The 22,908-nt window shown below is 45.3% G+C and overlaps 1 protein-coding gene across 4 annotated transcripts; it reads left to right on the top strand.

The window, feature by feature from the left end:
* Nucleotides 1–233: 233 nt before the first annotated feature.
* On the top strand, nt 234–22,901 carry plekhg4 (pleckstrin homology domain containing, family G (with RhoGef domain) member 4). 4 transcript variants are annotated; one of them, XM_029846310.1, is made up of 25 exons: nt 234–442; nt 2,504–2,573; nt 3,479–3,566; nt 11,379–12,684; nt 12,779–12,895; nt 12,967–13,090; nt 13,238–13,331; nt 13,462–13,548; nt 14,090–14,206; nt 14,326–14,424; nt 14,496–14,771; nt 15,301–15,423; nt 15,598–15,789; nt 18,802–19,655; nt 19,752–20,001; nt 20,246–20,335; nt 20,414–20,638; nt 20,710–20,880; nt 20,955–21,135; nt 21,217–21,333; nt 21,407–21,548; nt 21,615–21,712; nt 21,934–22,106; nt 22,227–22,276; nt 22,746–22,901. In XM_029846310.1, the coding sequence occupies exons 4-24, from the start codon at nt 11,664–11,666 to the stop codon at nt 22,263–22,265; spliced, it is 4,590 nt and encodes a 1,529-aa protein (XP_029702170.1). In that variant the 5' UTR covers nt 234–442; nt 2,504–2,573; nt 3,479–3,566; nt 11,379–11,663; the 3' UTR covers nt 22,266–22,276; nt 22,746–22,901. The 4 variants fall into 4 exon arrangements, with proteins under 4 accessions (XP_029702170.1, XP_029702171.1, XP_029702169.1 ...); XM_029846311.1 differs by lacking the exon at nt 234–442 and adding an exon at nt 1,293–1,709; XM_029846309.1 differs by lacking the exons at nt 234–442; nt 2,504–2,573; nt 3,479–3,566 and adding an exon at nt 4,265–4,456 and having other exon boundaries at nt 21,618–21,712.
* Nucleotides 22,902–22,908: the final 7 nt, after the last annotated feature.

The following is a 22,908-nucleotide window of genomic DNA, read 5'->3' as shown; positions in this document are numbered from 1 at the left end:
CTTCATTACAACTCATGTTCTACCACTTTGTTCCATGTGTAAGTGCTGATGTGTTCTGGTGTTTGAAGATTCCTATTGTGGCAATAAAGTCTGCTTTTGTCTCCTGGCAACAGTTGGATTAACACCGCTTTCTGTGTGTCTGAGACAGTCTGCAGCGATTAAACACAACACTGGTATTTCGCACTGTTTACTGTGTTGTTACTGCAGGTTGTGGGTTGAAAACCCAAACTCAGCAGATGGAACCTGAGGCGAAGACTTTTGCACCACTTCCTCACCTTCATTAGTTATTGATCAAAATAATCAAACATGGCGAGGTTTCACATTCAAAACGCACAATAATTGAATAGGTTTTTGGATTAAAAGAGTGAAATCGAAAATAACAATTATATAGATTTGCTGTGATATCACAAAGTCATTTCAAGCACAAGCGCATCACTTTTCGGTAAGTCACTGATTATTTTCCCCCTCTCTGAACGATTACATTTCGAACCTGCAAAAAGATATAAAACACTCCAAAGTTCGTTACAATACGAATACGTGGCCCATTTGAAGGGGGAGACTGTAAATGTGGAAATATTTGGAAGACGGAGGTAAATTAAAATCGCGACGGTGCTAACACCGTTAGCTTGGCTAACGCTAACCGCTAAGGAGACCAGTTGCAAAAATGGGAGACATTGGGACGCATTTGTCCTTAAAGTGCCAACGAGTGAACATATTAGTACTTATGTAACATTATTTTCTGATTCATGTTTTATAAAAACGTCGTTATTACGGCGGTGTTATCTGAGCTAACGTGTTTAGAAGCTAAATATCCCTTAGTCCCGTTTCATATGTCAAATTGTGCCCGGAAGAATATATAACGGGAATGAGTCTTGCATACATTTTTCATTCATAAAATTTCCCTCTGCTCATTTAAGTTCTGTCTCAGCCAACTTTAATTGCCTTTCTAATGAATGTTTCAGAACCAGGGCATCGTTACTGGTGGCGCGGACAGCGAAGCTCCCATGTTTTTGGCATATTTTTTATATGTTTCATTTTGAGCTTCAGAGTTAGCAGCGTTTGACCTTGACCTACTCTGGACCAGATCACGTGTTCTCATGGGCAACCGAGATATACAGGTGCATCTAAATGGAGAAATATTTGCCCACTGGAAGGTGCATCATGTGCAGCAGCCAATACTTGATTGGGGCTCCTTTTGCATTAATTAGTGCAGTAATACAGTGGGTCATGAAGGAGATCAGCCTGTGGCCGTGCACTGGAAGCCCAGGTTGCTCCGATCGTGACCTTCACCTCTTCTGCATAGCATCTTTATAAAGCTGGTCAGCGAAAGGAAGCATGAAGTGCTCCATCATCTCCAGAGTGGGACACCATGAATCTACAATACTGACCTTTTTATAAATGAGCGGTTTTGGACTGGAAGTTGTACTTCTGCTCTGGAGACTCGTTCACCTGTAGCTGCAACTTAGGTCACGTGGAACTGACCGGACTTTCTTTCCATGTGACATCTCTGTATCCCACAGCTTCTGTAGACGGTGCAGTAAATTAAGCCAGGATTTCTAAACGCACGTGTAGATGCAACAGGCGGAGATTTCACCGTCAGAAGATAGAGAAGATGCCAGGTCAGCTGGCAGCGAACAAAAGTGGAGAAAATGGTATTCAGCAGAGAATTCCAAGATGTGAACCACCTGAGAGTAGCAAAGACCTGAACTGTACGTGTGAGATCCAGTGCACATTTCTGCATATGTCTGGCGTATTTTAGAGTTTAGCGAAGCAGGTGGGAGAGAAGAGGTTAGAGCCATTTGGTTGTTTACCTGCTTGTAATTTCTCTTCCATTTATTTTACACTAAATATTGAAGCTCTCTATTTGAAAATGTCACTGCAATTGTTTTATTTTTTCCCGAATTAGCAGATTTGAAGTGACCACACGTTGACTTGAACGAGGGCCCTTCGTGTAAGACAACATCTATTCTGGGAGGGCTTACTGGGAGCCCAGCTCATTGTTCCATGAACTGGAAAAGCTGCTGGCATTCCTGTGCGATGAGCTGCCCTCCGCAGTACTTTTCCATCCACGTCTTTGTAGAAACGTCACACAGCACCTCCAATGAGCCGCAGCAAACAGGAGCTTTTGCTGTGCTTGTTGCACTGAACAAACCAGAGGGATGCTGGGATACCGTCTGGCATCACTCTAACCTTCTCGCCGCCTCTCCAGCTCTAATCAGTTTCCCTTTTTGTCCCCCTAAACCCTGAGATATCACTCATGCATAGCTGCTACCAAAAGTCATTTTCAAATGTGCATTACTGATAATACATACCTGCTTCTGTAGTGATTGTGATTGGACTGCGGTAGCACAATATGGCTCCCCCATGAAGAGAGCGTTCAGCTTGGGTAGCCACCAGATTTAAAGGAAACGTTGGGTTCACGGACTGTGACCATTGGTCCCTTTGTCTGTCAAGATATTGAAGATATTGATTGAATCTACATTTCTTATCTTTGTGGTTACAGCACAAGAAAAGAAAATTAACCTGATGCTGGCTATGGATCATAGTCTTTCAAGTTGAATTTCCACATGCAGGTGATGATTTCAACAATATTTTGGGATGCTCTGCAGACAAAATGCCACTTTCTTAACAAAATTGAGCTGACTCATATCAAATACACCTCTGAGAAAGGTTTGATCTTGCTTAGCTGATATATGGAGAGATAAGCACCCTAATAGTAGACTATGCATCTGGAGTAATAAATCTAGTGCTAGACAGTCTTGTTTGGACTATTGGCTACTTTATGGCAATTTAGACAAAAATAATATTGATGTTCACATCTGCCCAAGGTTGCTGTTATCAGGTTTGATTACCTCTTTAATCTTGATAAACATCACTCCACCAACAATATCATCAGTATGATAAATATTAATGGAGTCATTACTTACGACCAGCGTAACACATCATACTTTTTAAATAGTTTTTGTAAAGACCTGAAGCAGGTAGGGTATTCTGTTACAGGCCTAAGTCTCCTCCAGAAAGCCATAAATCAGCTGTTCTCTAGAATAAGTCTGCAGGGGCAGATGAACTGACAGCTGAATTTCATCTATCTTCATAGAGGAAACACAATCAGGCTCTATATATCCATTCATTTCACAATCCATTAAGAAATTTAGCTTTGGTAACTACTTTTTCTCTGCAATCAAAAAACAAAAAAGAACTAGCTCAATTAAACTAATGGGGGGGCATGTCACCAACCAAAGCTGACCCACCACTAAGAACAGGAATCGTTGGCTTTTTTGAGCATTTAAAACCAGTGCAGTCATTTGAAAATGCAATAAGTGATAGTGGAAAATTTTGGTGTTTGGCTGGACCCTTTAACACTAAGCTTAACTGTGCTAACGTTAGCAGCCTGGCTTCATACAGAAAACATAATTCCATTCACTTTGCTGGCCAGTCTCTCTGCCTTCTTTCATGCCTGTTTTTACTTCCACCCCAGGTGTTACTGTCCATACCACTGTTGGTGTCCACGGCTGCTTTACTAGTGCCACAGCATTATCGTAGAGCTGTTAAAGTCGTAGTTTAAGGTATGGTTGAATTTCCCACTTGATGCCACTTTCAGTGTTATACAGTGTCCTACAGAGACATTTGTCATCGACTCGACTGGTGTTCAAGTGCCAAAATGGTGCCATCTTGGTCTGTCAGCTGCTGTTGCAGTTGTTAATCATGTGATTTGCCAATGCTAAAAACCCTCAGTTTCCATGCTTGGTTTTAGAGTGTTTCCTAACTTAACCATATCTAATTTTAGAATTTGGAAGAGTCACATAAGGGACATAAGGGGAAGGTAGAGGTAACAAAGGTCAAACAAAGGCCATATGATGACTGGCATGGTAGGATGGACAGTAAGGAGGAGAGAAGTATTGAAGATGTCGATTAGGTAGATAGAGCCATGATCAGCAACGAGCCCCTACTTGTTGCTCTTGTGATGGACAGATGAGGTTCCTGAACCCAGAGGGATCCTTTATATTTTTTCCTTTTTCTCTATCAAAAACAATAAATTAGAACTTGTCCAATGTACCTTAAAATAAGAAAAAAAACCATGAATAATGCATTGACCAAAATTCTGCTTTATTGTAGTTCCATGTTTAAGTATTTATTACGCTAAATATTAAAGTAAATCACCAGCAGATGGAGACACTGAGGGTGGAGCCGCCCAGGGTTGACTGACAGCTGGTGGGCGGGGCCTAACGTGGGGAGATTCACTGTCATACCTGGCATGTGAAAGAGAGAGTAAGAGATAGAGGGAGAGAGACATTCTGAGACTGAGGGTGTCACAGAGACAGAAACCAATGCTACAGAGACGAGCGTCCACCTATGATGTCAATAAAGCTCTTCATATTCAAATTTGAGAAACAGACAGACCTGAAAATGGTGTCAAACTGGAATAAATATCCGCCACCCTGCTGCTGTAAATATGGTAAGAACACAAACACAAACGCCGGCGCACACACACAGAATGTGTCTAAGTAACGCGTGTGTGTTTGTCTGTGTGTGTGTGTGTGAGAGAGAGAGTGTGTTGAAGTCCAGTTTAGAGTGGGGGAGGGGCTGTAGGGGTGTCAGGTTTACATTCTTCAGCATGTCAGTACATCAACCTCCACTTTAATTGCTGTGTGTTTGTGTCCTGAATTTAAAATTGGCATTTTTCCTGGGACAAAGACAAAGATTTAGATCTGTGTTGGCGTTGGGGGTCCACCATCTGTGAGTGGTGCTCAGGCCGAAGGTGGCGGTGCCGACTGAGATGGAGCTGTGATTAGACCAAAGCATGTACGCGACCAATCAATGGGCAGGACTCATGTTTTACTGATGAGAGAAAGAAACTCAGGCATGTGTGTGTCTCTGAAGGGGAGGAAACTGAAATTAGTGCGTCAGGTCATTCACATGGAGACTCACCTGGAGCGGACGGCAACAGCAAATATTGATTGACTGATTGAGTGTAAAACGTGCCTCAGCTCTGTATTGACTACGCGTTTGAAAAGAACATCAATAACAGTTCAGTAGATGGTGAATTGCTCAATATTAAGATTAATCCTAAAGTTAGGTAAAGATGAAATAAACATGTGTTTTCCCATGGTTGAGATGTAAACTAAATAATGTGACTCAGCTGTTTATTGAGCCAAATTCAACATTAAATCATTGGTTGGTTGATTAATTGGATGATTGATTGAGAGGTCAACCAGCTTTATTTTAAAGTGGTTAGCACTGTGGCCTCACAGCAACAAGGTTCTAGGTTTGAATCCCTCCCATTTTTCTGGGTTCCCTGGCTTCCTCCCACAGGCCGACTTACATTTGGGGGAAATTGGTGACTTTAAACTGACCTCAGGTGTGAATGGTTGTTTGGTTGTGATGAGCTGGAGACTCTCCATGGTGACCTGCTTCTCAAACGAACCCCCCCGATAAAGCTATAATATGGCTGAATTATTGGATGGAAGGAAAAAACATCTCCAAGAGGCCTTGCCTCGTCATTTCCTTTTCCCTCATCATTTCCTTGGATCCATCTAAGAAAAATCCATCTATCATCTAAGAGAAATCTATTCCTGAGGGGTTGCTGAACAGCTAAATTAAATGGTGTCGTAAACGTGTACAAATGTCAACACAAACTGGATCTCACGTTTGCAGTTCAGTTTTCAGTTACTGCCTCAAGTCCTCAATAACCCTGAAACTAGTCTGGTTCTTGTCCATCTAATTCTCACAGCTTCAGTTGTTTTTCTATGATTTTCCAAATTCCAAAGCTTTAGTCTTGTTTCTCTGATTGGAGGAATAATCCACCTCTTTTATTTATAATACATATTCACAATACACAAACACTTTCTCACCCAAGAACTCCCAAACACACCACACATGACTCAGTTCTGCAGTACTGGTGCATCTTCAGGTCCAGAGTTTGGTGTGTTTGTAATTTTGCTGATTGGCTGTCTAGTGAATCTAAACAGTTTCAGCCCTCCTTTCCTTCCCCATTCCCCAGTTGAAACCCATTTCAGTATGTTAACCTGAATTTTTTTGACCTCTAAGAGGAAACTGTCCTGCATACAGGCATCAGTGTGTAACAACCTGCACACTGACGGCTAAATGCTCGAAGCGTAGCACCGTTTTGAGCTGAGATCTGAGACTGTGGTTGAAGTGGGACATGTTCAGACTGCTTTTCTGATACTGGGAGGCCACCATGTTTGGACTTGTTGAGGGGCTGCTGGGAGGTGGGGGTAAATCCTGCAGTGTGTGTGCAGGTATCTGCGCTTGTGCTGCTTAATCACAGCAGAGAGACAGACAAAGAATAGTGTTGTTTATCTTACCTGTAAAGGAGAAACAAGCAGGTTGACGCCCAGAAAACAACGGAATGAATGCAAAGAAAACTTGTTATGCTGGTTAAATTATATTTATGTTCTCCAGTTACAATTCCCTTAAAATGTGTCCAGAACTCCATTTAGTAAATAGCAGCAGGCTCACAGTGACCACCTTTGTGCAGCAGATGTGTATCAGGGAATTGCAGCCTAAAATCACCTGTATCTGGGGCTCCAGTCTGGTTCATCAGTGTCCCTACAACTGAAAGTATATGTCAGGAGATCCCAAATCACACTGTTCAGTTAGATCCATCACTAAACGAAGGAGGATGGCCAGTCCTGACAGACTGATTTACCATCCAAGAAGAAGACTGAAGGAGGCCTTCAAGACTGAAATGTTTGCTCTTGTCCTCAGAAATCTTACAAGATCAGCAGTCAGCTCCTCAGTGATGAAGACTCAAAGCCAGTTCAGTGCTTTTCTCATGTGGTTCTGACTGAAATTGCTAGATTCTTACTACTCTTCTCTGCTGCCGGCCTGTCGGGGTAACTTCCTGCCATTGTCATTCATGTGGCAAGCATCTTACCCTGGAAAGAGGAGAGACCCTGGTTTATGTTGATCTAATCTAAAGAACAGCTGGTTTGGCCGTCACAGTTAGGAGTCAGGGAGGTCAGAGGTTAGGTCTCCCGTTAAGTGCTCCCCAGAGACACTGTGACTGCTTAGTTAAGAGGTCTGTACCTGTGGGTGTAGCTTGGTTTGAATCTGAAAAGGCTGAGCGTGTTGATCACGTCAGGCTACTGGCTCCTGTCCCAGTCCAAGCCCAGCTAGTACTGGTTTGTCTGTCAGCTGTGCCTCACGCATGAATCACGACAGTTAAGGGAGGTGGAGTCTCTATCCAAACTGGCGGAACCAGGTTGATGCTAACAGTTCATATTTTTTCTCTTAACAGTCCGGAATGCCAGTATGCCACCTGCAACCTCTTGTATCACTGACATGATTTAATATGTGAGCGCAACGGTGTGAAAGCTACTAGTGAATTTACATTAAGCCGCAGCCGCTTTGATGGCTTTCACTTTGAGTGTGTTGTGGTTTTTGGCGCCAGAGAGGCAGCTGATTTACAGTCGGTCTAGTGTGTACACCGGAGTTCAGGGAAGAATGGTTAGATGGGGAGCAGCAACTCTAATAACCAGTCATTGCAAGTATGGTATGCAGAAGAGCATCTGTTAATACACAGCACATGGAACCTGCTGTCAGGTGGGTGATTAGGGGTTTGTTTGGGATGCTTAGGGTGTGTGCTCTCCCTTGTGACCCTGTTGGGAGGTGTCTTCATTAAACCTGAGTGTTTATAAGCGAAGTCACTGACATCAAGCGGCGGCCTCTGACCCTCCTGAGGTGCAGGACAGATGAAGGAAACCTGCAGCGTCCTCTGTGCACAATCATATATTATTCAGCAGGGCCTCTTCAAACTGTCATGGGATCTTCACCCCAGTCCACTTTAATGGGCCTCCTCTTCATCCTCCTCAGAGCAAAGCTGAAGAATCTATGCATTTTTTAAAATAACTTAAAAAAACCACAAAAATTTTAAACGACATTGATTTTATTTATTATTATTATTATTATTATTATTATTATTATTATTATATAGGAACCTGTCAGAACAGAAACAAGAAATTCTATATTTAAAGTGAGGGAGAGTCCAAACCTCTGATATCAGATGGTCGTGAGTCTCCGAGCTGCTCCCCGTGGTGAGGAGGCAACTTTTAGTAGTTACCCTCAATAATCATAAAGATAATGTACGCTTTGCTTTGTTCTATTCCAGAAAATGTTTGATGGCTTAAACTCTGTGTTGTGACAGTGAATTAGATCGTACTTGAATGGAATTTAAACATTAGCATCCGTCTTTTATCACAGCACCAATGTAAACACATCAAACCATCACCTGCGATATATGTCAGTTCCTCAGCTTTACTTTATAAAATCGTTTTTTTACTTTTATTTCCTTTTTTGCCTCATCACAAATGTCTCTGGTTGATACTGCAGCAGCAGGTGTGTGTGTGCGCGCTCGTGTGTGTCACAAGTAGAATACAAATTTCATCTGCAAAGTGAGGACATTTTTTTTTAAGGGAAGAATATGGCCGTGTCCTCAGACCTTCAAATGTGTGTTTCAGGATTCCAAGAGGATGGGAAGGTTTCGATTAGGATTGAGTTAGTTTAAGGTACTAGTTAGGATTAGGGTTTAGTTAGGGTGAGGGGCTGGTTTGTGTTTGTGTCCTTGTGCTTGCTACACATAGAGCACCAAAATACTTATTATAATCGCAAAGCGAGGACCTTTTTGGAAAGTGAGGACATTTTGGCTGTTCCTCACAACTTCAAAGGACTGTTGTCTATGATCGTTAATACTTGGCTTTTAGGATGATGTTAGAATTATGTTAGGGTTGGGGTTAGGAGGTTAGTTGGGATGGTTTGGGGGTAACGAGCTGGGTAATGCATTACGTCTATTAAAGTCCTCACAAAGATTGAAGTACAAGAGTGTGTGTGCGTGTTGATGTTAGCAGCTCCATATGTGATCTCACCATCCACTGCAGCTCAGTGCCATCTGATATCCTGCTGCTAATATTAGCTTCAGGACCACATTTGGCTGCCAGTTGTTGGAAGTGAGCCGTGCTGGACTGAGTCACATCCAGAACATTCAGCACAGACTGAAGGAGAAACATTTGAGAACACGCCAGTTCATGTCTTTCCCAAGAGAACATTCTTCATGTGTGCTCTCACAACTGCTTTTCTTCTTCATGAACATTTGATCCTCACCACCCTGACACTAATGTTACATTAACTGACATGTTCCTTTGTCTGTTCTTGCCCACTGACCCACAGAAAAATAAAAAAGTTACTAAATAAATCCTAAATAAGTTCTGAAATAAAACTGCAGGTGTGGAAAGGCACTCACCGCATACATTTTTCTCACTGTAGCTCCTTCAATCTGTAGTTTCTGTATTTCTGCTGGCAGATGAAGTGAAGATGTTGGAAAATTTGAGACATGACCTTGGTGACACCTATTCCAGCTGGTAAAGTCTTTAGCTTTTATCTAGGTACATTCTGTTATAATTGGTGCGTCTATACTGTCCTGTCAAAATTATCGACTGTGCTCTGTCAGGTCCTCAGGTTACCGAGGAAATGGTCCCAATTACTGCATATAGACATACACTGAATATATCAGCTATGTCTGTGTGCAGTTAAACCCCAAAGCTTCTTTTAACAGGAGGAATCAGGGGTGGGCCATAATCAGGACCAGGTTCATGTCAGGGGACCAGGTAGAGAAAGAGGATTAGAGGAGACTAAACTTTGTCAAAGAGGAAGGTTTTCGGCTACACCCTAAACCAGAGAGGGAGTCATTCCCTTGTACCTGGACAGGGAGCTGGTTCCACAGCAGGGGGGCTGATAGAGCTGGGCCACCCATTCTACTGTTCTGGGTTCTGGGAACCACCAGTAAACCAACACTGAGAGTGGCGCTTTCAGCTTCTCCAGATAGGACGGAGCTTGGCCTATGAGAGCCTCGTAGGTCAGGAGGATTCTAGAATGCTCCTAATATTTACACATTACACAAATGATTGATTTCATGAAGTTCTCTCAAGTAGAAAGAAAGAATATCCCGTAGGGTTGAGTACTTGAGTCAGAACCACCTTCTCAGGTTCCTGCACATTATAGCCTTTGGACATAACAGATGTGAGAGGAGAATGTAGAAATAAGAAGAAGCAGTGACTCAGGGGGTTATAAGGAGTGATTCAGAATTTGGAATGTAGTAAAGAGAATCTGAATCTCTACTAACCTCAACAGAACTGTTTTCAGTTATACATCAGAAATGCACAGTTATTATTTGGAAATAAAATAACAAAATTATTCCGGTACTAAGGCAGCAATATGACCCCAACAGGGTAAGAACATGTCACCATGTGAACTCTACCTCTCCACCCTCAGTCTTTCAATCGCCTGCACCTGTCTGTTCTTGCCTGCTGATCCATCAGTTTTTCAGGTGATTGTCACTCACCGGGCTGCCACTGGGTGACTCCCACTGATTCAGACAGAGAGTGTATTGTTCAGGTGTCAGGAGAGAACTATTACCAAACACTGTATATCCGACTACATTCGAATTCCTTTGTGCTGATCATTAGTCACATGATTAATGTACCAAAACATCAGGTTTGTTGCCAGGGTAAACACGCTAGCATGATATGTTCCATATCAACACACTGGCACATCTCAGTAAAGTAATATATCATCAAAAAGTCCTTTTAAATTGGGAAACTTTTTTCTTCTCTTAATTTTGATTATTATGGCTGATAGTCAACAAAAACCTGAAATTCAGTTGTCCCAGAACCAGAGCATTGAGACTCAGACTGATCTGGCCAGAAGTCAAGAGAAAATCTAAGGTGAAGAGGAAGATCAGAGACCCCAGAGTCAGACAGATGAAGGTCACTTTCAGAGCAACCTGGGCTTCCAGAACATCTCGACAGGGCCCCTGACTGATCACCTCCATGACAGGCTGCATTACTGCAGCCATTCATGCACGAGGAGCCACAACAACTTGGAGTGCTGTGTAAGCAAGCCAAAATTTCTGAGTTGAAGCCTTTTTTTCCCTTCTTTTCGGCAGTATTCTTGTTGCTGAACTTTGCTCTTTCACCAACTGTCAGTCATAATCATCAAATTGAAACAAATGAACCCTTTTAATATTCCTACCTACCTGTAACTGAGTGATGCCCTCTATTCTAATCACGGAAGAGATTATGTTATACAATATGAATGTGCATTTGCAGCTGTTCAGAAAATGTTCAAGTGGAAGCTTTAACATTAACCTTTGGCCTTTATTTATATTAACGCATTTAGAAGAAAAGGTCAACATACAGAATAAGAACCCCTAATAGTTTCATTGAATGACACAAAGCACAAGATCACCTTGTATAATCTGTCAAAATTACAGGTGTCTAAACTGTGCTGCTTGCTGCCGGAGAACTGTAACACCATAATTAGTGTTAATGGCCTTTCCACTCGCCTCCTGTGTTCCACCCTAGGTGCAGATCTGTGGTGTGGCGTTGCACTCTGAAGGTTGGCCTGTTTGCCTTCATGAGAAGGTAGTTGTTCAGCTCAGTCCTCTGGACCAGGAGCCTTTCCATCGATCAGACGTCTACCTGCCGGATTTTCCCTCAGTCACTCCTTCTCCTAAAGCAATCAGCACAACCTCCTGCTGGGCAGTTGCGAGCTCCAAGCCTCCTTTGCTGTTGTGCAGCATTTTATCCAATGGCCTTCATGTGGCCAAACAGAAGGAATCAGAGATAGCACTGTGCTTCCTCTTTAGCATGGCTTGGTTAGAATCTGTCAACAGGGAACAAGAGCGGCAAAAAGGACGCAGAGAGCGCTGCCTCCTCTCTGGTCATGGAGATGTATTCAGGGTCCCCTGGGAGGACCTGGTTTACCCACAATTTATCAGCCTGGCCCACGGCCCAAAAGACAAAAAGGACTCCTCTGGAAAAGACAGAGATGGCTTAATTAACACATCAGCTGTTCCCAACAGAGAATCAGATTCCTTCCATAATGATGTCAAATTGCTCCCATTTTCCAAGAAAAGTGACCAATCGCTAAAAAGCAATGAGGAAGAGAAGACTGAGGGTGAGTATGTGCCCTTGCCCAGTTTTTCACCACAGAAAGGTTCTTTAACCCAGTCCCTAAGCCTACAGGTCAAAGTCAGGACCAGCCCACATGCCCCTCAGAACACTGACGTACACATTAGTGGTGCCAGACACTCCTCGTGGTCCGGTTCTAAAATCAATTCACAAACCTCAGCTTCCCCTCCTGCTCATTCCGAAGTGCGGGGCGACAGCTGCTGTCAAGAGAAGTCCTGGATGTTTGCAAAAGAATCAGGAGGTAACGATTCAGACTGTAAAGAACAGCAAAAGAACGACATGATTGAAGAGCAAGTGCAGGAGCCGGTGGAAGAGAGGGACACAGCGGGAGAGCGGAACGAGTCGGATGGTGAAGAGACCGATGAAGATGAGCTAGCAGAGGTGGTGGAGATAGAAGAGGAGGTTCAGGTTATAATTCAGCCGAATCGAGACCGATTACAGGAAGATGAACTGATGATAGAAGACAAAAGGAAAGCAGAAAGTCAGGATGTTGACTCATGTGCCAACATGTGCAGTGATGGTTCTTTTTGTGAAAAGAATACAGACCAAACAGAGTCTGTAGACTCTTACTCTGAAAAGGAAAAGACTGTGCTGGGCCCTCCATCTCCCGGGACTAAAGAGGGGTTTAAGAGTCAACAGAAAGAGGAGCAGAATGGAGGTGTTGATGTAAAAGGAGCAACGGAGATTAACAGTGAAGGTACTTTTGTCCGTCCCACTCTTGTTTTCATGTCAATAAATGAAGCCTCCAAACTGTCACCGAGTCACCGATCTCATTTACCTGCCTACCACAGCTGCCAGTCTCCTTGCTGATCCCAGTCTAAAGGAACCAGAGGCTGCCCAGTGTACCCAGACTCGGCAAACCAGTTTGTACACCGTGCTGCTGAGGTCTGGAGCAGTGTGTCTACCAGGTAAGATGACACACTTCTGTTATCTGCTCTAGGTGTTTCGACGTTATTGATGTTTGGAGGATCCTCCTCAGGCAGCAGAGACAGAGGTGGTCGAGCACTCTTGACCATCTCAGCCAGGAGCAGCGTGTGGTCCGATCCAGACTGCGATGAAGCTGAGTTGTTGCGTCTTCTGCTGTACTATCGGTCCACCCTCAGGTAGTGATATCAGCTTATTACTCTGATCTGATCAAGAATTTTCATGCCATTTCATGCAGGTGTTGATTGGCGTGGCAGATAAACCCTCGAGTCTTTTGGCTGTGTGTTCATTCTTCCATCTCTCACATTCATTACTTGGCGTCACAGGGAGGAGGTGCAAGTGCTGGGCCTCACAGTGCTGGTCGATGCCCGTGGAACTACCCCTCTTCCCATCATATTCTCAGCACTCAGGTCCCTCCATGTAAGTTGGAGCCAGAAGCAGATGTGGGTTTGAAAGCAGATGGAATACAACTGATGTACCGAATAATCAAAGTCAATCTGCCACCGAGTTCATCCACGATAATGCACATTACTCTGTGTGTGTTTAACAGAAGACCACACCAGGCGCTGTTCACCGCGTGTTGCTGCTGGTCAACAAGGACCCATCTCTGCACGTAGAAAAACCTGGGGGCACACAGGTGAAACGTGGTCACATGATCATCCTCCATACAATAGTCCGATGACCCGTGTGTAGGAGTGATATAAGAGTCATTAAGCGTAGATTTCTCACAAGTCTTATTTTACTAGCAGGATTGTTCATATGTAGGTACAGACATGTAGTCCATTGACTTTGGAGGGACAGAGGTAGACCTATACATGTAGTTTGAGAGGAAATGAGGTTAGTTGTAGTAAAAGGAGAGGATGCAGAGGACACGATTCCATGGTATTAAAGTTCTCTTTAGCAGGGTTAGGGTCAGGAAATAGAAAGGAAATGGCTGGGCAGGTGGGTGTGGCCATGACCATAGGTGAGGTGCATTCAGCTCATCAGGTCAAAACCAGATAGAGACACCATAAAGAGGCAAAATGGCTCTTTACCATCTACCATTTAACATCTAACATCTCATAACATTGATGATAAATATTATCAATCTGATCCTACAGTTGATATGTCATGTTGCACACTGCTGACTGACTGTTTGTCTCTCTCTCTCTCTGTCTGTTTATCTCTGGCTGTCTCAGGTGGAGGTGCTGCATTCTCTCCAGTCTCTTCACACACGCGTGGATCTTCAGCAGGTTCCTGCCCACCTCGGAGGTTCTCTGACTTTCAGTCAGAACCACTGGTTGTACTTCCGACTGGTCAGCACACACAGAGACAGACACACCCACACACACACACACACACACACACACACACACACACACACACACATGCTGGTGTGCTCTCCTGTTGATCGGGTTGTGGTTCTGTGTTCCAGAGGGTGGAGCAGTTGAGCTCTCAATGTAAAAATGTCATCCAACTGCTTCAGGAGACCATCACCGTCCTGCAGGCCACACCTCTGCCAGCTGAAGCTCAGGTAACTTTGCAACAGGTAACACTGCAAAGACATCTACCGGACATTTCTGAAGTTCCTGGAACTTTTCCCAGGAAGCTGAGCTGTTGCTGGCAAAATACAAAATGGTGATGTGCAGCATCTTGGAGGACAGCCGATTGGTGCAGCTGCAGCAGGAGGGTGGAGCCTCTCTGTCTTGGCTCCGCGGTGTAAGTGTGGTAGAAGAGGAGCGGGCGGCAGTGGAGAAGGTGTCTACCCTGTATAACGAAGTAGATGAGCTGCTCCACAGCCTGGTGACTCTGTCCAACTGCAAGACCCAGGAGCTGAGCTTCATCCAGGGCTTCGGCAGGCTGGAACAGGCGTTCAGTGAGGTGGGTCACCACAACAGTCGCCACACAATCACAAATTCACTGTTGCTGCTCAGGGTTTTGTATTTTTCCATCCTTTCTGAGTTGGACCATACTTTACTTCTGATCCACATGATGGTTGCGTGAGGGTTCCGCAGACCCAGTGATGCAAGTCAGGTTCCTGTGACATATGTATTTAAAATCACCTTGATGAGCTTTTACAACCTGCCAAAAATAGTGGTTCATTACATATAGGTTACACAGCACCACAGGGGTTATCCTTTTTTAATGTGGGCTTTTACTATTGTAGTTTACTATCATTATTATTATGAAGTCAGTCTTGATCTGTTTAACAACCGAAACTTCAATAAAGACACATAAACATCATTTAATGTTGCCACTGTGGCAGGTCTGACCTGTTGTCTCACAGGAACAAATGTATCAAAATAATGCTTGTAACACACAAAAACACACACACAAAACACCTACATATAGACTCTTAACAACATGATGATGAATGTGTATATCTGTGTCTGTGGGTGTGTGTGTTCAGATGACACTGTGGTTGCAGCAGATTGGTGAGGTTCAGCTTCAGGCTTTTGAAGAACATGAAGATTCATTGGCGCTACTCATCAAAAAACAACTGAACTTCAAAGATTTCTACACAACTGCATATGTATGAAACACACACACACACACACACACACACACACACACACACACACACACACAGAGTTAAATAAACTGAGTGTGTTTTCCTCCTGCCTTCTCTTGCTCCCCCATCCCCCATGTGTCTTACTCTCTCCCTTCTCTTTCTCACCCCTCCCCCCCTCTCCCTTTATCTATGCAGGGACACTGTAGCCGGGGTGAGGAGTTGTTAAGGAGTCTGGACTGTTGGTCTGATCTGTCTACAGTAGGTCTGCAGGCCTATGAGGTCAGAATTCAAGAGTTCTGGACCCGTCTCCAGGACTTCTCTCAGCGAGTCCAAAGCACAGGTGGAAACATTGACAGGAGCGTTCGACTGTACCGCTTCTTAGACCAGGTAATCTGCTCGCTCAGACAGACAGACTGACAGACTGACTGACTGACTGACGGGCTGCCTGGCTGGCTGGCTGACTGACTGGCTGGCTGGGGGGGAACAGGATGCTTGTGTCTCCTGTTGGGGCACAGCCTAAACACACAGATGTGCAGCTCACTAAAGTCATGTTGAGTCCTTTGATGAGTAACAAACAGAGCCAAGTTTGTTTAACCCCTTGCTCCTACTCAACCCCTCTCTGCTCCTGCTGCTCCCACAGGGGAGATGGCAGCTTGTATGGGGTCATGGGTGTGGTGGGTGGGTGAATGGGGGGGCACACTGTCAGCACTGTTGTGGATACTGGAGCCTGGCATGTCCTGACATTCAGTTCTGTTATTTTTACAGCAAGAATGGACAATGGGGGGTAATCAAAGGACTGCAGTTCAGATGAGCGGTTTGTGGGTAGTTCAGGTAAAGAAACACTGTTGCTCATGTTCAGTATGGCCCACTAAGTCAACCAGAAAAGACCCACAGATTATTGGCAATGTGAGAAATGCTAGTCAGGTGCATCATACTAAATGTGCTTCAGCCACAGTAACAGAGGGTGATATTCAGGCATCACCATTCTGTGGAGTCCAGCCTCACACATGTTCCACTGCTGCATCTGCTGGTACCACACGTGTTGTTTCAGCACAGCAGCAGTTTGCTGTTGGATCATCATGTTTCCCTGGCTTGCAGATGTTTAGCTAATCTCAGAGCTGCTTCCTCCTGCTGGCCACAGATCTTAAATAAGTCCGCCTGATTCATCAGGGCACTTTAAACAGACCCCTGCTAACATTACAAAATGGTTATTAACAATATTGCAGTTTAATATGTGAAGAACATTTTAACAGAAATTTTCTGGGAATCATTCCAAGTTTCTCAATATCTTCTACAAATGTTTGCATCTAAATACTCAGCAGTAAGTGTAGGTTCACGTTTAAAAAGGAAGTACATCGGAACACGTTCTCAGTTCTTACTGCCTGTTTCCCAAATATTTTTTGTGGAAGACTAGAACATGATGTGAAAGGTGTGTGTGGGTGGTAAGTGTGTGTAGTCCAGGTAATACTCCAGTGCCAAGTTTTCGCTCCTCCTTTTTTCACTCCTTTCTCAAGTCTTTGTTGCTGTGGTGACACCCCCCCCCCTCCTGGGACCGCCCATCTGCCATTCATCGTGTGAATTGGGGTAGGGCGCCGTGTGTGTGTGTGAGCGGGGTGTCTGTTTGTGTGGTCAAGCTGCAGCTCATAGCTTCTCAGTCATCTGCAGGACTTCAACCCGACACGCAACGGTACTTTTATCTACTCTTACATTTAATCTTACTTGTGTAGTTGGTAGTTTTGTAGTTAGCACAGAGCTGTGTTGTTGTTTGCATCTGCTGTTTAAGTTGGCACCAGTTTGACTCTATCTCAAGTCTGTTTGTGTGGCATGTGTGTGTGTGTGTGTGTGTGTTTGGGGGCTCTTTACATCAGGATACCTGGTGTTCTGATTGGCTGCAGTGCTTCAGAAGAGGATCAAAAGAATGTTGGACGTGTAAGATTTCATTTAGGTTCTTAACACTGGCGACTGTTGTGCCTGAGCTTGTGACACTGAACACGTCACCATTTCCATCTCCTTAAAACAGTTTGCGGTGTGAGTCTGTAAACATTTACATGTGTCCTATGGCGACTGTTTGATCAGAGACACAGGATCACATGTGGACAGACCTCGAAGAAGTTGACAGCTTGTGTGGTCGCACCAGTTGTGAAGATTAAACGCGTAACGTTTGTGGGATGAGTTGGTCCCTCTATTGTCCTAGGTTGTGTGTTGGTTTATCACAGGCTGTCATGTTGTTTTGCACGTGAAAAAGCGACCAAGGACATTTGTGGAAGCTGTGAAATCCACCCTGATGTCAAGTGTTTTGCTGTTCGATCGTTCAGTAAAAAACAACCCAGTTTTGTAAAGAAGGTCCTGCTCTTCATCATCTCCTCCTCTTCCCTCCTGCTGGAATTGGTCTGGATTTCTGCAGCCACACTGTCCCCACAAGAAAAAGAGGTTTCCCTTCATCCAGGTTGCAGCGATCCATTAGCTGGCCCGGATCCTAGCTGCCCAGTGGAGTCTCTGCTAAACCTCATGGATAACCAGAAGTCTCGTTGTCCGTCTCTCCGCCCCTTCATATGTACCTCTGTGTTTCTACTGTGTGTGTGGGCGTGTTTGCTTGGGCATGGCTGATGTATGCATGATGACTGCAGCTGTCCAGTTCTCACACACACGCGCACTGACCTAGTGACCTACTGTGAGATGGTCCATGTGTTTCATTGTCAGCGTCATTGTCAGTCACCGTGATTTATCTGATTTGAGTACTGTAATCTGTGTGTCCATGACAAGGGTCAGTCAGACTTTGAGAAGTCTCTGTATTTCGTCAGTCATGCACTGTTCAGGATATTCGATAGCTGTACATTAGAACACACATGCACCAAAAGCTATAGCAGCCTGACTTAGAGATATCTCACCTCCAAATTAAATCTTCAGAACGTTTACGTTTAAAATTAGAGTTGGCGTCTCCAGAACGTAACTGGGATCTGGTTCTACCAAAGGAAAGTCTGGTAGCTGCAAAATCTGTTTCTTATTGTAACTTCCAAACTTCTGGTTACCACGGTTACACCTGCACACTCAGAGAGAAGTGATCTACCAGGGTGATCTGGTACTGTGAGGTCTTTAAGATGAGTTTGAACGCTGGCATGGAGGAGCTTGTAGGTATTTAGAAATCTCACTTTAGAAGCTCAAGCTGTGCAACCTGATCTCACTTGTTGATCACTGCTGCAGTATTTTGGATCAACCAGATTAATCTGTGTCATTACTGTTTCTATGGCTCCTCTTTTTTCTCTTGGTTGGACGCTTGTTTCCGACGTGAATGTGACCCTGACACCCCATTTCAAAACTAACTACAGTTTTCCGTCATGCGCATCGATCACCTTGTAGACATGATGACATCTTCACATGACGTGACTTGTCTGTGTACAGGCGTATGGCTGGGCGTTGGAAGGTCTGCGACACCTCGCTGGCATTAGTATGGAGGACTGTACTCAACCAGACAGGTGCCAAGCTGCCATTACATCCCTGGAAGAGTACCAACAACTGCACCCACCAATTCCTGATAGCTGTTTCCAGGAGATGAAGGCGGAGGCCACGGAGCTGCAAGGGGAGCAGGGTCTCCGGCAGTGGAAATTTGCCTGGTCCAAGTGTCAGGAAACTAAAAAAGTATTTGACAGGAAAATGGAGGCAGCACTCAGGACTCAACATTCTGCCAGCAGGCGACGCTCCGTCTCTGCCCTAAGCAAGAAAACATTATCAGAACTCTGGGGGGAGCGTGATACCTGCTGCCCCCTGGAGGAGATCAGTAATACTACAACTCCTCCTTCCTCCTCCCTCCTCCACAGCACCTCCACCCCTGCTCTCACCTCCTCTTCTGGCACCCCTCAGCACACTCCACTCCTACAGCGTTTGTTCCGTAGCAGCTCCAAAGAGGAGAAAGTGGGCGTCTGCTCCTCCGTTTCCAGCATCCCTCGCCTGAACTCAACCTCCTCCTCCACTAGGCGCCAGATGCTGAGGAAGACTCAGAGCTTTGACTGTCCCTCCACCACCGAGGGGGTAACTTGTGGGCCGTGTCCTCGCACCGTCAGCGCGCCCGTTCGCAGAGGACACACAGGTGTTTTCATTCGTGGCCTGGAGGTCAGCAGCACGGAGGTCACAGATCGCTCACTGAGCCCAAGGTTGTCCTCCTCTCACGGCTGGTCAGGAGTCGGCCAACAAAGCCCCAGAACACCAAACAGCTCCAGGTGCAGCAGCAGTCCAGCAGCACCCCAACACAAAGGAGGGTGGGTAATCAGCAGCCGGATGAACGTGGGTGATTTTACCGAGATGCAGGGAACTCATCCTCATGTGTTTGTCTGCGTGTTTGTGTGGGCACACAGGAAGCTGCGGCACATCGTGGAGGAGATGGTGACCACAGAACGAGAATATGTGCGCTCTTTGCATTATATCATCCATCACTATTTTCCCGAGATGGAACGAGCTGACCTTCCTCAGGACCTAAGGGGCAAGCGTTCGGTGGTTTTTGGAAATCTGGAGAAGCTCTTGGAATTCCACAGTCAGTTTTTCCTAAAAGAGTTGGAGTCCTGCTGGAAACACCCACTGAGAGCTCCTCACTGCTTCCTGAGACATGTATGACAAACACACACACCCACACACACACACACACTGTTGCAACATTCAGAACCAGTGAGGCAGGACTAGAAGTTGATTCCAATTTCAAAGGGAGTTTCATCTCTCGTCAGTCTCCACCTCTTGATGGTTTCCTCCAAACAGCTGCTGGACCTCTTCCTCTTCTAATGCTACAGAATAACTCATCAAATCATTTGTGTGTGTGTGTGTGTGTGTGTGTGTGTGTGTGTGTGTGTGTGAGCAGCAGGAACAGTTCGATCTCTATGCTCTGTACAGCAAAAACAAACCCAAGTCCGATGCTCTGCTGGCCAGCCATGGAACTGAGTTCTTCAGAGTGAGTGAAAACAAATTAAAAGTTCCCTTATGCTGAAGAAATCTTGAAATAACTGTGTGGATTGTTTCTGTCTGTCAGAAGAAGCAGATGGAGTTAGGAGATAAGATGGACCTGTCGTCTTACCTGCTGAAACCTGTTCAGAGGATGAGTAAATACGCTCTGCTCCTCACTGATCTCATGAAGGAGGTGAGCGCCTCTCAGGAGGCGGAGCTTTCAACACTGCAGGACGCGACCAGCATGGTCAAGTTCCAGCTCCGCCATGGTAATGACCTGCTGGCGATGGACGCCATCAGAGACTGTGATGTAAGTTGGACACAGAGCATCAGATGGCAGACAAGCAGGTGTTGACTCAGGTCTTTCCTCCATCCCTGCAGGTGAACCTTAAAGAGCAGGGTCAGCTAATCCGACAGGACGAGTTCACCATCTGGACTGGAAGGAGGAAGAGTCAGCGTCACGTCTTCCTGTTCGAGGAACTTGTTCTGTTCAGCAAACCCAAGAAGATGGAAGGGGGTCTCGATGTCTTCATCTACAAACAATCCTTTAAGGTGAGACTGGGTTCAAACTCTCTGAGTCTGGATTTGGACCTGCAGCTCTGGCTCAGTTCCTGCTTGTCCTACAGACGGCAGATGTGGGTCTGACGGAGTCCACTGGGAACAACGGGCTGCAGTTTGAGGTCTGGTTCAGGAGAAGGAGGTCCAAGAGCAACACCTTCATCTTACAAGCCCCAACAGAGGAAGTAAAGAACACTTGGACTACTGATATCGCCAGAATCCTTTGGGCCCAAGCCACCAGGAACAAAGGTAAGGGTCAGAGGTCACTGCTTGTCTGTCTGCCTGGTTGACCGTGTGCCCTCACCTTCCACCCATCTGCCCGTCTGTCAGAGCTGCGCCTGAAGGAGTTGGTGTCCATGGGAGTAGGGAACAAACCATTTCTGGACATCCAGCCCAGTGACGCGGCCATCAGTGACCGGGCCGTGCATTGCATCATGAAGAGTAGAGGTGACCACTGACCCTCACTCAGCCAATCACAACCCAGGCCCAGCGACCTCATCCATGACCCCTGTGTGTTTAGGTGCTCGAACACGAGCTTCGATTGCCGTTTCAGCCTTCGATCATTCCGGTCCTTTTAAACAAGGAGCCCTGAGTTCTGGCTCCGCCCCCTCACCTCTGTCTTCATCCAGCCTGCTGGGGCCACTCAACCTGCACTTGTACAGGTAGATCTGTCCCTGTGGGCTGCTTCAGGCCAGAATGGGCTCTTCTCACTCTTCTTCCTCCTGCAGTAGATCCATGTCATCTTCAGCTGCTGACAGCTCCTTCATCACTTCCTTTGCTGAGGATGATGAGCAGGAACATGAGACAAGCAGCCAGCCCTCTATGAGTATGTTCACACACACACACACACACACCTTCGGGGGCTGTCAATGGTTCAAAATTCAGAATCACTGCATTTTTAGATGATTTAGAAGTAAAAAGAGACTTGATTGATGCTAGAAATGTCGGATGTTTTTCATGTTTTGGCCACGTGACAGTCCTGCTCCACACACTGTGATGACATCGTGATGACCTTGCAGTGAACTGCAGGTTTTTCTTGTGTTTCAGCCACAGAGAGTTCTGGTTCTTCTTCCCGCTGTCTGTCTGGATCCACTGGCTCTGACAGCGGCTGCGTCTCCTCTCACCTCCAGGAGGCGCCGCATGATGAGCTGAGCCCCCCCTGCCAGCACACCTGCTGCTCCACAAACAAACACCACCTGCGCACCCAGAACCCCTCACCTGTGAGAACCAATCTACGATCGGTCTAATTATATATTCTAATCAAGATGAAATTACTGATCACACCCCGTGTGTGGTGTGTGTGTGTCTGTCTGTGTGTGTGTGTGTGTGTGTGTCCACAGACAGCAGCTGCAATGATCAGTCCGGCCTCTGTGGTGTGAAACATCTGCCTGTGAGTGGACACAATTCAAACCTGATGTAAACAAAGATAAAATTAAAGGTTACACCGATACTTGCTGCTATTTGGCTGTGGGACATAATCTGTGCTGGAGTGAAGCCAGGTCATACCTGTAGAAAACCGTAGTGCATGTCCACACGGTGGCGCTATTGCACAGGGATAACACGGGGCTGCTGGCTGTCAAGTGGGCAAAGGTCAGAGTTCATTGGAGGCAGATAGATAGCAAGGCTGATTTAATTTTACTTTAGCAGTTTCATTAATTCAGAGAATTAGTTAAACACTGTTATGATCTATAATCAAAAGCTGATCACATAGTGATGAGCAAAAAAAGGGGCTTTGCTTCACTTTCACCGACACCTGTAAATGATCAGATATATCATAACTACATGATCGATTGGTGTTTTCCTGTCAGAGCCGACTGTAGTTTTATATCTGACACTGATTTTCTCCCTCTCTGTTGTAGTTCTGTCATTCTGGATCAACTTGCTGTTCATAAAGTTGTTGTGCCTCTGCACTTTTGAGTTGTTAGCGGTTTGTGTTGATTTCCTTGTCTCAGTGTGTAAATACAACAGTCCTGTTATATTTTGTACAACTAAAATAAACAAGTTTGTTCAAATAAGTCACTT

This window comes from Takifugu rubripes, chromosome 13, assembly GCF_901000725.2.
Source record: "Takifugu rubripes chromosome 13, fTakRub1.2, whole genome shotgun sequence".
NCBI classification, from domain to species: domain Eukaryota; kingdom Metazoa; phylum Chordata; class Actinopteri; order Tetraodontiformes; family Tetraodontidae; genus Takifugu; species Takifugu rubripes.
Note: the sequence above shows the minus strand (reverse complement) of the source record. Positions and strands in the feature narration are given on the sequence as shown.

What these genes read in the sequence shown, in the direction of transcription:
- plekhg4 (XM_011619694.2), top strand. An exon ending in TACTATCGGTCCACCCTCAG is followed by an intron (nt 13,091 to 13,237) that starts GTAGTGATATCA and finishes TTGGCGTCACAG; the next exon opens with GGAGGAGGTGCAAGTGCTGG. An exon ending in ACGCCATCAGAGACTGTGAT is followed by an intron (nt 20,639 to 20,709) that starts GTAAGTTGGACA and finishes CCATCCCTGCAG; the next exon opens with GTGAACCTTAAAGAGCAGGG.